Source organism: Phytophthora cinnamomi (genome assembly GCF_018691715.1).
Source record: "Phytophthora cinnamomi strain GKB4 chromosome Unknown Contig56, whole genome shotgun sequence".
Taxonomy (NCBI): Eukaryota; Oomycota; class Peronosporomycetes; order Peronosporales; family Peronosporaceae; genus Phytophthora; species Phytophthora cinnamomi.
Window position 1 is genome coordinate 431,122 of NW_027150989.1, and position 16,521 is coordinate 447,642.

General features: G+C 53.5%; 4 protein-coding genes across 4 annotated transcripts; 2 read left to right on the forward strand and 2 right to left on the reverse strand.

Moving 5' to 3' along the window:
• Positions 1-1,606, reverse strand: IUM83_14815 (uncharacterized protein; the record flags this gene model as incomplete). The annotated part of the gene is made up of 2 exons (XM_067939587.1): positions 1-51; positions 299-1,606. The coding sequence occupies 2 exons, from the start codon at positions 1,604-1,606 to the stop codon at positions 1-3; spliced, it is 1,359 nt and encodes a 452-aa protein (XP_067788000.1).
• A 3,218-nt stretch (positions 1,607-4,824) lies between these two features.
• Positions 4,825-5,709, forward strand: IUM83_14816 (Alpha-L-arabinofuranosidase B; the record flags this gene model as incomplete). Its single annotated transcript, XM_067939588.1, has 1 exon — positions 4,825-5,709. The coding sequence occupies one exon, from the start codon at positions 4,825-4,827 to the stop codon at positions 5,707-5,709; it is 885 nt and encodes a 294-aa protein (XP_067787904.1).
• Positions 5,710-7,653: 1,944 nt separating this feature from the next.
• On the reverse strand, positions 7,654-12,597 carry IUM83_14817 (uncharacterized protein; the record flags this gene model as incomplete). The annotated part of the gene is made up of 3 exons (XM_067939589.1): positions 7,654-8,030; positions 8,150-8,351; positions 12,316-12,597. The coding sequence occupies 3 exons, from the start codon at positions 12,595-12,597 to the stop codon at positions 7,654-7,656; spliced, it is 861 nt and encodes a 286-aa protein (XP_067787905.1).
• A 2,307-nt stretch (positions 12,598-14,904) lies between these two features.
• IUM83_14818 (reverse transcriptase) lies at positions 14,905-16,263 on the forward strand (the record flags this gene model as incomplete). Its single annotated transcript, XM_067939590.1, has 1 exon — positions 14,905-16,263. The coding sequence occupies one exon, from the start codon at positions 14,905-14,907 to the stop codon at positions 16,261-16,263; it is 1,359 nt and encodes a 452-aa protein (XP_067788004.1).
• Between the last annotated feature and the right edge of the window lie 258 nt (positions 16,264-16,521).

The window sequence follows — 16,521 nt, forward strand, 5'->3', positions numbered from 1 at the left end:
TCAGCTGCGCGGTAACAGGTAGATCTTCAACGGTTCGTCGGCGAACCTCGTCTACCACACGCGGCGAAGCCCGGCTGACCACATGAACAACATCTTGCTGGTCTTCTTCGGGCGTACTTACGAGAAGGAACGCTATGGTGCATCGCGATGCCGAAGTCATTTGGAGAAGGCCGGCCTGATTCATTGCCCTCACGCGTCGCAGAAGGCGCGCATCAGCTTCAGGTGAAGTAGCGAATGGCCGTGCGGTCGTGGATTCACTCTCACACAGAATCAGTAGCTGTGGTAGTAAAGCACCAACCTTCAGCTTTCTCCGTAGCGTCACATCACGTTTGATCATTGCGTTGTAGGTCTCGCATGGGTTATTAGTCGTGGCGAATCCGCTAGGCGTGTGGAAACATTGCCATCGCCAGAACCGCTGGTTCAACCAGACCTTGGAAAAGTACTGCGAGAATCGCTTCAGCTCTGGAAGCTTGGACCAGTTTTCTTGCGCTTCAACTAGCACTTTCAAGTAGGCGGATTCGCTGGCTGCAAAGTGCATCTTGTGAATTGCTTCCATGACGGAGGCAGCCATCGCGGGTGGGAGAGAGCGCGTTTTCTCGAAAACTTTCTTTGCCACGTGAAAGTAGCACATGAGAAACATATAATTGCATTCTTCCCCGAACACGTCGTTGACGGCGCTCCACTGGGCTGCGTCGGCATCGCCCATCACGTAGCGGACTCGAAGTGGCTTTCCAGTCACAGACATATATGTGTGTGCCAACATTCCGAGAATCTCTGCAAAGTTCTGCTGTTGCTGTTGGGAAACGATAAAGATCGCCACGAGATGGAAACGCCTCGCTCTGTCCGAAATGCCAACAACGACGACGGGGTAGCCAACTTGAGTAAGCTTGTAGGTGGCGTCGAGATGGAAGATGAATGACTCCGGGTCTCGATCCGCACGACGCAGGAGCTTCTTAGAGCTGATACCCACTACAAATGGATCTGAATCGCTTCCGTTGCCGGTGATGGGCTTGCCATCCCTATCGCTTCGGCTGGTGAATGTGAACGCAGCGGCCTCTTCTTCATGACAAGTAAAGCCTCTATCCTTGATTTTTTGCCGCACAGCGTCGAGTAGATCACTGCCGCCGAGTCGCCCGGTCACGTGGTAGTGCGCGAAGCGCTGCACCGAGGCTACGGAAGGGGCCGTACTCTCCGTTAGATTGAATCGTGGCAAAAGAGCATTGTAGATACGCTTCGGTTTAAGTCCTTGAGCGGCCCAGTCCATCACGATCTCCTTCATCGCTCGCGTTAAGACGGGCTTGCGCGGCGCGCGGGCAGGCGTGCAGTGCGTGTAGGCATCTTCTATCGTCATTAACCCTTGAACTTGACACGTCATGACTCGCGCGCGCCATGAACACGCGGAGCCTCTCGAGATATCAGCACAGGCCTTGCAGGCACAGATAAGTCGCTGTACACGCATGGTGTGCGGTGCTGGCAGCATGCAGATGAGGCACGGGGTCAAGTCGCTCTTGTCCACGCGGTACTTCTTGAGTTCAGCTAGGAGAGCATCGCCTTCGCTGCGTGGTGTCGCCGAAGCCAGGAGTTGCCAGGGGTGTTGGGGGGCCATGTTGTAGGAGCAAGTGGTTTAGCGCCGTGGTCGGTGGTTACAAAAGCAAAAGTGCTGGTACTGCCTCCTCCCTCGATGTGATTGGATGAATCCTGTCTGCTACGACTGTTCTCCATTGGCCAAAAAATCATAAATACTGGGTAGAGTGCAGTCTGCCAATCCAGAGTGGTGGTCGCAGAAAAGCTGTGGTACTCAGGCCTTCTCCGTGCCAGTCGTACTTAGACTGTGGTGGCAGTACAGTTTTGGTGTTTTTGAAGCTTTGACAGTGTAAACAGTACGTCCTCGGGTGTGAACGCTGTTTCCCACCACCCCAACGACGCGAAAAAAACTCGGGATCTGTGGATGCCTCTCCCTGCCAACCGGATGCGTGGACCAATCACAATGCGTTATTTAGTCCCGAAACGTGGGAGCGGGAACGGCCCTCATTCCTTGAATGCAATTGTCAGTTGACGGGTCGCCCCATAAACTGCCATCCCGAAGTCGTCCCGTAATGCGTATCAAAAGTACCGCGAATTTGATATCCAATTCGTTGTTCAAGGCTGTGTACGTGTACTGTAAACACCAAGCATCCCGCAAGCGATCAGGAGCACTGTTCGCAGGAACGAGCGCGAGCAGCAAAAAGCCTGGGAGCGCGGTCGTTGTGCGCTCCTTTAGAATTCGATTCGACAGTGGAGCGCCAATCCCTAGCATAATTTATTGGATAACAATAAATTACTAGACCGGGATTCGTTAAAAGACAGTAGAACAAAATGTGCAAAGAGCGGCGCTCCCCCTGCTCGTTTCAGGCGTATTTACGAGTGAGGGGAACTCTAAAACCTTAATCTATGTGCTCTCTTGATCGGTGAGAGCTCCCGAGTTGCGGGGTTTTAGCTCGCTTGGGCCTCTGCTCGTCACGAGCAGAGGCCCAAGCGAGCTAAAACAGAAGCCTCGTCAGATGCTAGGTAAACACTGTACTAGTACAGTACGATGACCCGACTACGTTAATGTCATTGAACAGCCGGTTGGGTTCGCGATTTGAAAGCGATGCGGCGATGAAAAAACTGTACACTGTAGTTTCTCTGCTCTATACTGGTATTAGCTACAGCCAGTTGCAATCTGGTACCGTACTACTGGTAGGTACACATGTGCTGATACAATACAAATACCATAGGTACGTACAGTATGCCTTCGACATACCGGTATGTACGTCAGGATGCCCTCTACTTCCCTCCTACAGTATTCGTCCAGCAGAAGAAGCGCTAACCGCGTCGCTCTCCTGCTCCGTCCTTTTCGTCGGCCTCACCGGGAGCTGTGCCACTGATTCCGTGTATCCCTTGAGTTCTCCATGCACAGCTTTCCCGGTCGACTTGGTAGGAAGCAGCGGATCTGGAACCTTGCGCCTTGATCGTAGTATCTGTTCTTGTCCTCGCGTTCTCGATCCGGCACTTGGAAAATCTCCAGTTGAGTAGAGTCTCGAGAGGAGTTCGCTGTGTAGTCGGCATCCAGACGCGGTCGCGAAACGAGATTCCACGACTTGCCCTCCCTCCTCGCTGCCCGAGGACACGCTCACATCCCGCTAGGAACTAGATGCTGTCTGCAGGCGGCTCCCGCAGAGTGACGCCGAGGCTCAGCTCGGCGTCGTCTACCAGGAGGACGTTACCCCGTACCCAATCAAAAATAGCAATTGTTATCGTGAGCAGTACCAAGTAAGCGTTGTCATTCGTGGTCTTCATAGGCTCACGATAACTTTGAGACGAGCTACTGTTGTACAGCTGAACCATGTGCATACCAGTACATGCGTGCATCCATGCTGAGTACTCTGAAAAATATTGTAGATTTTCAACGGTACCTTGCTCATTCGAGAGAGCAGTGAGCCCAAACTTGCGCTATGAAGCGAGCAGCCCGCGTTGTCCCTTTGATCGTGGGGTGTTTGCGTACGATGTATTTGCGTCTTGCTATCATTGCACTACGCGTTTGTCTGATAGCGTTGTGTAGGCTACTATCTAATTACCGGAGCATTATAAAATAATATAATGTATATATTATACACAATAAGTGACTTTTACAGGCATAATATGTCGGGATCGTGCTCGTAGAGACCAACATCACACTACACTGAAGGACAGCACGACACCCTAGTGAGTATTACCATAGCCTTTATCAGTTATAGAAGCCGAGTCTACCCCTCCGAGCATGCATGCAGATATGGTCTGAGAAGGCGGCAACCATCGAGTAGAGCAACGAGCTCCATTTTCGTGATCCCTCTTTGAGATTTTATTTTAGTTGTGCTCGTTCCTGCGAACACTGCTCAGTGGTATTATACATGTATTAAAATACTACTGTACCTCCATCGAAGTGCAAGCGTACCAGCACAGTACTACTGTATTAATACTGCTCTCACCTTCTCCACACTTATCCTGGCCGGCCAACTGCAACTTCAGAAGGCGCCATTTGGTATCGAGGAACGCTGCTCCATTTGATGTCCCTACGTGGATTTTGTTCTGTAAACACTTCTCGTCTCGGTGGGATTACGCGGCTTTGATGCGGTTGTTCCGCAAAAGTGTGACTCATAAAATATTTTCTTTTAGTACTAGTACTCTGGAATAAAACGACATGTACTGACTAAATCGTGGATGCCTCACCAGCAATGGCGAATTTTGCGTGGTTGGTACTTCACCTTAGCACAGAGTTAATCAGAGGGCCCTCAGTGGAGGAAAACTGACAGGTGTGGTACATGTACCTCGGGAGGAAACCCCTTCTCGGGGCAGGATGTTGCAGTCTACCAAAACGGGCACGACGTCTATCGTGAAGCGTTTCCGGTTCTCGACTCAGATGACTCACCATCCCGTGCTCAAAAGCCATTCGACCAGTTGGCCTGGCAAAGCGCACATTGCTATCTTCGTGCAGAACCCAGCATTCTAGATTCCAGGTTGCAGCGTTCTGGGTGCATTTGCAGCCGGACGTGATCAAGTTGGCGTTGTGGCTCCGCCGGAGTGGTCGAGACTCTCGCCTCAACAGGCAGCACGGGCTCATCATTCTTCATTTGACCGTCCCAGTCCCAAGCCACCTGAACTCCTGCCCGTCAGCTGATCACCATGCTTCGTGGTGTTTCGTTGTTCGCCGCCGTCCTCCTTGGAGCCGCCAGTGCTGCACCGTGCGATATCTACAACGCCGCCAAAACGCCCTGCGTCGCTGCCCACAGTACCGTTCGCAGTCTGCTTGATGCCTATACAGACCCCATGTACCAAGTCAAGCGCGCCTCGGACTCCACGACGCTCGATATCAAGCCGCTGAAGGCTGGAGGTATTGCCGACTCTGCCTCGCAGGATACCTTCTGCAAGGACACCACGTGCGTCATCTCGATCATCTACGACCAGTCCGGCAAGGGCAACCACTTGACGTCGGCCCCTGCTGGAGGAGCCAAGAACACGCCCGACGATCCGTCCCGCGCTGACCGTCTCCCGGTCACGATCGGCAGAGAGAAGGCCTATGGTGTCTACATCGAGGCCGGCAATGGCTACCGCAACAACAACACTACTGGTATCCCTATTGGAGACGACGCCGAGGCCATCTACATAGTGGTCGATGGCACGCACTATAACCAATACTGCTGCTTCGACTACGGAAACGCTGAAACCAACAACATGAACGATGGTGCTGCCACGATGGAAGCCATTTACTTTGGCAACAGTAAGCAGTGGGGCTACGGCGAGGGCACCGGTCCGTGGGTCATGGCGGATCTTGAGGACGGCCTCTTCGGTTGCGCGGCCGGCAAGCAGTGCACCAACACCCCGACGGTGTCGGCCACCCCTTACCTGGTCGCTATGCTCAAGGGCCGCTCGGGCGGCACCTTCGCTATCAAGCAGGGCAGCGCGCAGTCCGGCCCGCTGCAAACCACCTACGACGGCCCTCGTCCTAACGGCTACACGGTCATGAAGAAGCAGGGTGCTATCATTCTCGGCATCGGCGGCGACAACAGCAACTGGGCGGTTGGCAGCTTCTACGAAGGCGTGATCGTGAGCGGCGATCCGACCAATGACGTCGACGATAAGGTGCAGGCCAACATTGTGGCCGCTGCCTACGGTGGCGAGAGTGAAGAGCCTGTGAGCGAATCTTCACCCTAATTTGCAGGTCGTGGATCTGTCACCCATTCCTTTTATTCCTCTCGTGTAGAGTAGTGAGCTAACACGAGATCAATGACTACATACAACAAGTGCACTCAAACGATCCCGTGTTTTTTTGTTTTGTTTCAAGTGCATGCACCAAACGCTGAGAGCTTTCATTGAGGGTCAGGCCAGGCTACCTGGTGCGCGAGAAGCTGCTGGTACATCCCTCCTACCGGGTCACTCACTCTTCAACTCTCCGTGTACTCGCAAGTGCTCGCCCTCGCCCTCGAGTAGAATCACCCCACTCAAGTTCCGAGATGAGTATAGTCAACGAGTTTGACCAGCCTGTCGAGTGTGCACTGCAAAACTGGAGTCCTTCGCCGTTCCCACCACACGGAATAATAGCAGGACGCTACTGCAACCACGAGCCTCTGGAGGCAGTAAGATCTCCATGCAAAATCCTTCTGGGTTGCCCTGGCGGAGGACCCCGAAAGCGCTCGCCGGACACACAACAACAACCAGACCATTTGCAGACTGTGGCGACTTCTACTGTACAAGTGGTGTCGCAGATACCCAAGACCCCCAGATCTACGTCGTTGTAGTCGATGGAGAAGCTGTAAGGATCTGGCGTACATGCAGATCGATCCGAGTCATGGCGTTGTCGAGCTCGGGCATGTTTACTCTTCTCGCCAATTGACGAAGGCCCGCGCTGCGACGGAAACCATGTTTCTACTGGTCGCGAACTCATTCCAGCTCTGGTATCCGTTCTGGGCAAGTTTCCGGTTGAGCCAACCCTATGTTCAGAACAGATCTTGATACGCCGTTAACGCGCTAGATATGCGCGATTCCATTGGTTGCCTGACATTGTTGGCTCCGCAAAATTTCGCCTGTTCGAACAAGGTGTCGCTCGCCAAGTTTGGCGCCATTTTGGTTCTGCTGGATCATTTTGAATTTCGCGCCGTACATCCGCCCCCCAGCGACTCTCATACCGTTTTAAACTGTCAACTATGGAAGACCAAGCTCAAGCGTATACTCGCGGGTTGCAGCTCGTTAAGTCTGGCACGTCCATTCGGAAGGCTGTGAATCAAGTTGGTGTGCCGGTTGAAAACCTTCGAGTCCGTGTGAGAGACCTCGTGCCGCTAACCAGCCGCCGAGGGCCACCGTTGCGCAAGGCACGTATTTTGGAGGGAAACCGTGCTGGGGCGTCAACGGCGGAGGCCGTGCACTACTACTACTGTACGACAACCTCAGCGCAGCACTGGACGAACTGAAGCTGCATGGCCATCCTCACAGATCTGGAACTGTGAAGTTACCGGCGTGTGTGCTCAAGGTCGCTGCCAGCAGCGGGTGTTCACATCGAAGGGCATGGCTGTCAACGTGCAGCGTTCCGCCGATTGGAAGAATGTGAGCATTATGGGCTGCATCAATGCAGCCGGAGACCAACTCCCACTGTTGTATATCTTTGCAGGGCGCCGCAGGAAAGCAGAGTGGCATCCGCACTAGTATAAGCAGAGTGACCGGAAACGTGACACGTTTGGCAACAGCCCCTCTTTATCTTACGTTTTGTATACACGCTTAAGTGGCCGGACACATGCCTCAGACGGATACTGGAGGTTTGAATAGAAGTGCGATAGCTACAACCTGGCGTCGAGTGCTGCTGCCACTCGACTCGGCTTCACACATGATGGAAACCCCGTCAAGCCAGGTAGACTCTATTTGGGGTCGTATGCGGTGTGCTCGCGTGTTTGGGTCGTGTGATTTTGCCGACCCTAACGCCAGGTCCGACCGGGAGTAGATTTGTGATACGAATTGACGTGTTGCAGCGTAGTTTTGTCCTTCTAATGCAAGTGTATATGCAATGTATCAGGGAGTCCCTAGTTCGTAGCATCCTGAACGCTCACTACATCCAGCACCTACCACAAAGCTCAGAACTATCAGCTTCAGGTAACTCGTACAAACCTTTTACACTACAGCCTCTTGGTTCTCGTCGGCACAACACTCACCCGGTTCAACTGAGAAGTCAGGAGCTGCTTCCTCGTCGCTCTCACTCTCTTCGGCTACTTCAGGATCTGAATCCGACGGGATATAACCATCAGGGATATAGACCTCGCTCTCGGAGTCGGTTACTGCATCCGACTCGATGAACATCACTGGGGTTGGTAGACACGATCCGACCCATAAACAACCCCAAACAGGGGTCCGACAATACAGTATTCTATTGTACTGCAAGTGCATGCCGAGCGTAGTAATAACGGCAATACGAAGCACAACAATAATAATAACTGGGCCAATATCAGTATATTGTTGCCGCATGTTACTCGTCCTCAGGTAAACGTCATCTACTCGGTGGTGAGAAGAGAAGTCGCGTTCCACAAGTCGCGATTCACGCGCAGGAACGCCAACATTTCGAAGTTAGCGGGCAGCATGCAAGACCGCTGGGGTGTAAGAATAAACTTACACTGCGAAAAGAGTCGCTCAACCGTGTTCGAGGTCGGTGGCACGACCTTCGCCAGGTCATGGTAGGTGGCCGACGCAGCACCAGATGATCTCGCCTTCTTTCCTCCTCGGAGAATCTCATTGGCGTAGTCGCTCGACGACCTCTCCTTCCTCTTGCCGCTGCTGGCAGGAGGGTCTTGGTTGTCTACCAGTCGTTCTAACGACTGGCCGAGATCAGTCGAGTCACAAAATCGCTCTAAACCGGTATTGTACTGGTATTATTGGTACAATATCACATTTTATTGACTTTGTGAAGACCCAATAATAAATAATTGTACCGCAACAATACAGTAATTACTGAACTGCTATTATTTTTTCCGAGCACTGACCCCAAATACAATCTACCTCAAGCCATGGTCTACCAGGATCGTGCTGTGGTTCCCCATCATCGATAACGACTGGAATGGCGGTCTGAAGCATGCAGGCGCGCGAGTGCTGGCTGGAGCCGAGTAACTTCGGTGGGAACGGCCAGCAGAAGTTGAAGTTGTCTCTCCGCTCGTGTATACCATGTTCTAGGCGTGCTAAGGAGCTAACCAGGTTATTGTTTGCAGCGCCTGAAAGCTGCGTTTGACCATCTCTGCAGACCGTCGCGCTTATTTCGATGTTTTTAACCAAACCCATTCTACCTCATAGGACACGTCCAACATCCACGTCAGTCGCCTCAAACTTCGAGGGTTATTCTCAATACGACCATAGATGGAGATCGCGTTAGAACAGGACGGCGATTTCTATACACCGCTGTTATCTGATGACAGCTGGGGACCGAACGTGCTGAATGGCGAGTACGACGTAGACCTCCGATGGGCGAAACGGACCCGCACGTCCAAACGTGTTCGCGAGTACCTGATTAAGTGGGGGGATACGATGATCCAGAATGGTTCACGATATCCAAGCTCAATTGTGGGGCGCTCCTGTATGAATTCAATCAGGGTGCCCGGGCCCGAGCCCGTTTCCGGTCCATACAGGCTGGAGATGATCACCCCAGTGTTTAGCGCACCGAATGGAGACACTAGAATCGAACCGACACGGAATGAGCCAACGGGATTTAGATGTGACTGTGACTGTTGGATTATGAAAACTGAAGTATGGATGTTGTGGTGAATGCGACACTGGATGTGACCGTAGACCGGATTGGAGAAGGAAGTCGAATGACGCAGTGAATTATGCGATACTGAACGAATTTTTGAGTGAACTGAGCAGGAGATGATGGAAGATGTTGATTATGGAATTAAGTGGTCTGTCTAAGGTAATACTTAGCTACGGTGTTCCTCGGACACCCAGTTGGTCACTCGCTTGTGAGCCGGACGAAGTTTCTTGTGACCCCGCTCAGGCAGATGAGCGATGCACTCATCAGTGGTGTTAAACCCGGTCCACTCGATGCGTCCTGGTTCCTGTCGGTCCAGGATCGTGAGCTGCTCGGCGATTGATTATGGCTTGCCATCTCAGACTTGTCATTCAGGATCCAGCCGCAGACCTTGGCCGGATAGACTCTGATGCCTGGTTTATACTTGATGGTGTCGGGAGCGCCTGCCTCCATGAGCGCCTTGACCTCAGCCGCCCATTGAGTGGCTGCAGCATCACACAAAAGCTTGCACTCCGCTTGTTCGCCTGCATCCACCTCCAAGTCGAACGTTACCAAGTGAACCGCAAGACAGAACTGCAACACATCCCTCTGCGTGAAGTCTGCCATGGCATCCAGTACATCCATGATGTACTCATTCTGGTCGCCTCGATCATGGTACAGGAGGTGGGCGGTCCGGGCGCCGAAACATCTTGTCACCAGGCCTCGAGTTCTTGACGGTCATGGATTCCGCGGGGTCGTACGTTTCTTAAGCGGACCGGAACCACCATTCTTGTTGGGCGCATAGTCTGGGAAGTACGGAGACTGGTGCTGCACTGGGTGCGAAGGTAGTCAAGATGCCCATGTGCCGCCGTGAGTTGATACATTGAACCGGAACCTCGATTGTGGCCATCTCCTCTGGAGTCAGTTCCGACATGGTCTTGCGAGTGAGGGACGACTGCCGCCGAGTCTCACATGTACGTGTTTTCTTCTTCTTCTTCTTCTTCTTCTTCTTCTTCTTCTTCTTCTTCTTCTTCTTCTTCTTGGAAATTGGTGTGCTGGCTGCGGAGCCCGGCTGCGACGTGTGACGAGGCTCGCTCGGATCTTTCCAGCGAACCCGTCATCAGCCCGTCGACACCGCACTCTATGTCCCACGCATGGTTATAATTGGACGGGAGGAGCAGTTGGCTTATGTGAGCCGTCGCTTCAGCCAGAACTGGCTCGGAGGTCATGGATACGCTCTCGGCTGAAGTCCAAGATATCAGCTGAAAGCCTCAGCCACGCTTCGCTACTGAGACTACCATGGATCCGGAGTATTGGTGACTGAAATTGACTATGAATTGGCTTAATTCCTGCGAAGCTCGGGATACGGTCACCTCTCTGAGCTACGCTGAGATCGGAGGTCTCGGACGAACACGTTCTGGTGACTGACTGTATGACAAGCTGACCAAGCGAGGCGTAGGCTGAACTCGTGATGGCTTGGCTGAGAATCGGTCAACTTTAGCGATGAAGGCGCTGAAGTCTCCTAGTCTAAGCTGGAAGAGCTGAAGTACTCGGGTCTCACTTTGGATCACTGAGACTAGCTGATCTCAGTCGAAGTATACTAGGTTCAGAGCTCAGTATTCTGAGCTGGGTGGTCTCAGCCGGAGCAGCTCGAATCTTTACGTCTTTGCTGAGATGTTTCAGCGGGATGTGTTTGAGTGCAGCGGACGCTCAGGAGGCTCCGCTGTATGACTTGGGTCTCAAGCGATGAGGACACTGGGCAACACTTATGCCGGGGACTCAGTTGAGATCTTATCTGAGACTATGGGGTTTGGAGTTGCCGATGGGTAAATGCTGAATGTGTGTTGCTAGAGGGTCGCGTCAGCAATGATCACGGACGCATATATCAGCTGGGTTGGGACCAGTCGCACCCTGATAACGGCTCGCTTTCGGCCAATGAGTAACCTACTCATCGCTAGAACTTCGCTGAAGCTTTCTTGAGCCTGTGCCTGACCGCGCTAGATTTTGCTGAGCGCGGCCATTCATTGACTAAAACTCAGGTTGAAACGCAGATTGCCTTAGGTATGCTGACAGCTCGCAGGATGGTCTTAAGTCCATTTGTGGGCGCTGTGCGCTTTCACTTGATAGGTTTTTGTTTGCATGTGTAATTACTGAATCGGAATCGAATTTTCCTCGAAGGACGCAAGTGAGAGTGTTTCCTAGTGTAAAAAGGTGCCGGGGACCGGTTCCATCAAACCTCAAGAAGCCCCATACAGACGGTTTGGGCGGCTCTCGGTGTGAAGAGAAGCCTAGTTGGCTATTTCATATTATTACGTGTTATGGACGATATTATCGACACGCATTTCATATTTGGGGGAGAACATGTCTCTGAGGTTTCGGTGGAGCGATCGCGCGGGGGCTGAGATTGGCTCAAGTCGTCGGCCTGGTTGCTGGATTTCGCTTATATTTGTGCGTGGCGCCCGGGCGTCCCTGGGCGCAGACAGAGAACCCAGACTACGGACAGGCTGAAACCGAGCCAATTTCTCGGGGCCACTCTAGGTTTGAGGAGCGGGTGAAGACCTGTGCAAGCGGCTCTCAGTTGGAGCCGCCGGGGGAAGTGAAGATGCTACGGAGACCAGCGGAACCCAACAACGACTCAGCTTAGACTCCCAGCTCCGATCCTTGGTCAGGTGCGGTGTGGGCACCTCCCTTGCGATCCCCTCGACGGTTCTTCTTTGGGCTACGTTTGGACCCAAGCGTCAGCCAGCCACAGCAGTCTTGTCTCCACTTCAGATGTCTCCAGTACTCTCCAAACGAAACCTGTTCCCACTCAACAGCCTCAGCTTACACGTGTCTTGGCCCAATCTGCCCCGTTTTTTTTTTTTTCAGAACAGACACGGCACTCCGCACGAACCTCGTCCACCTCTTCCGAGACCTTGGACCTGAGGTATTTCAGCTGAGGTCCCAAGACGCTCAGCGTTCTGTGCTCTAGTCCGGCGTTCGGCGGTCTACGTTTGCTTAAGGTTCGATCTAGCAGCTGGTAACTTACTCGCACATCGCCACAGACGACGCTGAATCGAACCTACGCTTGGACTGCCGAGTTTGGGTGGATGGCGTCTTTTCCTCGTGTCATCCTGGACGTCCTCATCTTGCTCCCGCTCTTGCACCTCAGTTTCAGGACGCTTCATTTGCGCGGGTTTGGCGTGCTCATTCTTGCTGGAAGTCCTCGCGGTATCGCGCTTCTCATTGTCGACCTCTTCATCGTCGCCTGATCCGAGGAGCAGGATGTCACCGCCGCCCTGAGTCAGGACCACCAAATCTATCCAGAATTCAGGATACCGCTGGTCCCTCTCGTACTGATCCAGCATGTTCTCCGCGTGAAGATAGTAGAGCTTGGGCACGAAACGTCTCCACTCAGTCTGTTCTAAAACATCGTGCGAGACTACATATCAGGCAGGTCGTGAGCAGTGAAGCGATCATGGGCTGTGTTCCCGCTCTCCACCAACTTCATGCGCGCAGGATATGTAAACCCAGAACGCATGACCAGCTGGACGTTAGTGCGAGGCTTGCGCCACACGCCTGGGAGACCTGCGAGCGACGCGCGCGCGAAGTCTTCTCGTCGACGAGATACTCTTGGTCCGCAGGGTTCTCACACTGCTGCGAAGGATCCCATTGATCTGGACGAGACTGGGTGTAGGCTGGAGCCCTGCGAGCTCGGCGTTTCTTTCAGGGTCGGTCCTCGTGTGACGAATCACTGCGCCAGTGAGATCCAGGAACACCGTATGCTTGCCACGAGATCCAGAATCGTCACCACCTGATACAGAACCGTCGTCACGTGTCTCTTCTGTGTCCACTCCTGGAGCCGTACGGCCCTGGATACAGAGGTCGTCGGCTGAAGTGATATTGATGAGCATTTTCCATTCAGAAGAAGTCAGCGTGCCAGCTTTGAGTTGCTTGAGTCGTTCCTTCAGTGAACGCCAATTGCCAATCACTTAAGTCTGATGAAAATTCAGGGAGTTTGGCCCGGTCCACGTTGAGGGACCGAGCCTCCAAGGAGTCAGCCACCAGACCTGCCGTCATCAGTTGATGCTCCATTTTCGTGATTGGTCCTGCTTCTCTGTCTCGTGCTCCGCCATGAGCCACTCAAAATCGCCCCGGTACCTGTAACGGGGTTACACGTACAAGTGGCTACAAGCCACTTGTGAATTTAACAGATACGATATCTGTTAAAGTTTTAGATACTTCCTCACATTGGTGTAAGTCACACCAATGGATACATTGAAGTGGGCCACCACAATGAGTGGTCCACACCTACCCAAAGATGCTATTGGTAGAAAACAGCATCTTTTTACCTATTAGAGACGCGCATATTGGCGGGGCTCTGACAGCCAGTCTCTGTTAACCCCTTTCATAGACGATAAACAGTTTTAGCAGATTTAGGAGGAAGATCAATTTACAAACAATACAGTTCTCAGTTTACCTAATCAAAGTCACTTGGAGTCTTTATTTGATTTATATTATACTTGTGTACTCAAGTATAATTAACGACTGTCAACAGTCATTGGAGAAGCAGCGATAGCTACGATGCTGCGTACGCTATCGCCGACGGAGCAACATGGTGTTGCTCTGGGGTTCATCATGAAGAAGCAGCGTGATGCTGCTTCCTCAGCGACGGCGTCGTCAGGGACGACACCGCGTGCTCAACCATTGAAATTGAGCGTAAGCAATTACGTGGGAAGAGAGGGCGAGCCTCTCCTCCGATGGCTTGTCGAACTCGACACAGCCATCGCGGCTCGACGTATCGTTGACCCGCTGTCGAAGGTCGCGTTCGCCATGTCCTGCCTTGGCGGACGTGCAAGGAGTTGGTCGTATGGACGCCGACTCTCCGATCCTACGTGCTTCAGCACGTACGAAGTGTTCAAAGAGGAGCTCAAACAAGCGTTTGAGCCCTCGCAAAACGAGTTCCGGTCGAGGGCGGAGTTCCTCGATCTTCAGCAGGGTAAGCATGACGTCCATGCTTACGCGCAGCGCGCACGATATTTGGTATCAAATATCGTGACTAACCCGATTGACGAGGCGACCAAGGTCGTCACGTTCATGAAAGGACTGAGAGATGGGGGCCTGTGAAGACCTATCTCTTCCGAGAGTACCCGAGTACTCTCGAAGCTGCAATCACCCTTGTCATGCAAGAAGTTTAGCCTGCGGCAGGCTAAACTGCATGTGAACGTGCCGAGGCCGCAACCGCGCCCGGTAGCGAGGGCGGGAGGTCCGGAGCCAATGGACCTCTCGAACGCAACAACTGCTGGTTACCAGCAGCAGGGAGGTAACGTGCGATGCTTCCGTTGCGGAAGGATCGGTCACTTTGCACGGGAGGGTACAGCTCCCATGCCCCCTGGAGGTGGCCGTCGTGGCGATGCTAGGCATCGCCGCGGACCAACAAAAAACGCGAACATCCAGTAGGCGCGGGGCGCCCTACTGGTAATGCAGTCGCGCGTGCCGACATCGGGCACGCGACACTGAGGACTGCAGCCCCCAGTGAGACCAGCTCCCACTGCAAGAAACAAGATGGCAGGCCGAACCTAGTCATCTTGAACGTATCGTCGAAGAGAGCGAGTAACTCTCTTCGAGCTTTGGTAGATTCAGGCGCGTCGAACAACCTTGTTCAACTACGGAGCCTGCCGAGTCTCGACTTTGAGGAGGTAGATGTACCTCGAAGTCTTTTGGAGGTACGACTGGCAACAGGTGCCATCGTGAAGACCGAGAAGCGCGTCGTGAACGTGCGCTTCTCGTACAAACAACGAGTGTTTGTCGAACACTTTATCGTCCTGGACCTGGACGATAAGTTCGACGTGGTAATGAGCATGCCGTGGCTTGCACGGCATGATCCGGTGATAGACTGGAAGAAGCGCACGCTCGTGCGCTTCGGTCGCGACTGCGGAACAGAGAGCGATGGCCCTGTTACCGCAGTGCACGCATCAGCAAGTGCGCGCGGCTCACCAGTCGAGACAGCGCTTTATGCTGCTGTCCCGGAGTGCCCAAGAAGTGCGCGACGGCGCGCACAAGTGAGACCAACGTCAGCAATGCTGCCGACGCCGGAAGAAAAAGTTGTGCTGGTTCCGGGAACCAACACCCACATTCAAGCGTGTAAGGGACAGTCCCTGACCCGAAGCGGTCAGGTCGACAACGACACGTCGGCTCCGGGAACCGACGCACCCTCGGTCATGAGGGGCTCCGCCAATGAATGGCGTCGAGGTGACGAAGGCGTTGCAACTCCGGGAGTTGACGCTGCAAACAGCGCGGACGGTTGCAAACGTACCGTACTGACGCAATTTGCATGCTGTCTTGCGGCCGGGCTGCACGAAGGAAAATGCGATCAAGCCGAGCTTGATACCGCGCGCCCGCGGACAGGGTCCGCCGGCGAACAACTGTCCACGGTCGGGCCTGGACCAGAAGTACAACTGTGCGGAGCCGGGCTCCGCACAACAAGAAGACGGCGCAAGCGGAGAACGCTGCGTAAGTCTCGGTCCGGGACCGAGACGCATCAAGAGCAGTCTGCTGGGCAGACTGAGGCGGTGACGCCGGGCGTTGAGACGCTGAACGTCTTGACGCGTACCGATACTGGATTCCAGTGTCAGAAAAAGGAACTCGCTAATCCTCCGACAAGGGCGTCGGAGTTGACTTCGCTTCCAGTCATGGGCTGGAAGCGCTTCACGCGCGACTTGCACGATGGACGCATCGAGCAAGTCTGCGTTCTTTCGGACAGCGAAAGAACGGAGAGCGAGAGCGAAGAGCTGAGACAGCTCTTCATGGGAAGTACCACTGAGAGTGAAGACACTCTCAGTGCGAAGATGAAGCGAGAGCGCTTCGAGGAACAAGGTTGGGATTCGCTGAAGTCGAGTCGCTATTACGAACTGTTGAGGGAGTACAAAGACGTACTCCCTGAAGAGATTCCTGCGGAGCTTCCGCAGGATAAGGGTATTCAGCACGAGATTGATCTCGTGCCGGGCACGACATACTGTGTCACGCGGCAGTGACCACCGCCGCGAGAACAAGTAAAAGCGATCGACGACTTCTTTGAAAGTCGTCGCAAAGCAGGACAAGTGCGGGAATCAAAGTCCCCGCACAGTGCTCCGACGTTCTGTGTCAAAAAGCCACAGGGCGGATGGCGCATCGTTCATGCGTATAACAAGCTGAACGATGCGACGGTACCGGCGCAGACGCCGATACCACGAAAAGATGTCATCATCGATTCGATGGCCGGGAGCACCGTTTACAGTGCTCTCGACTTGCGA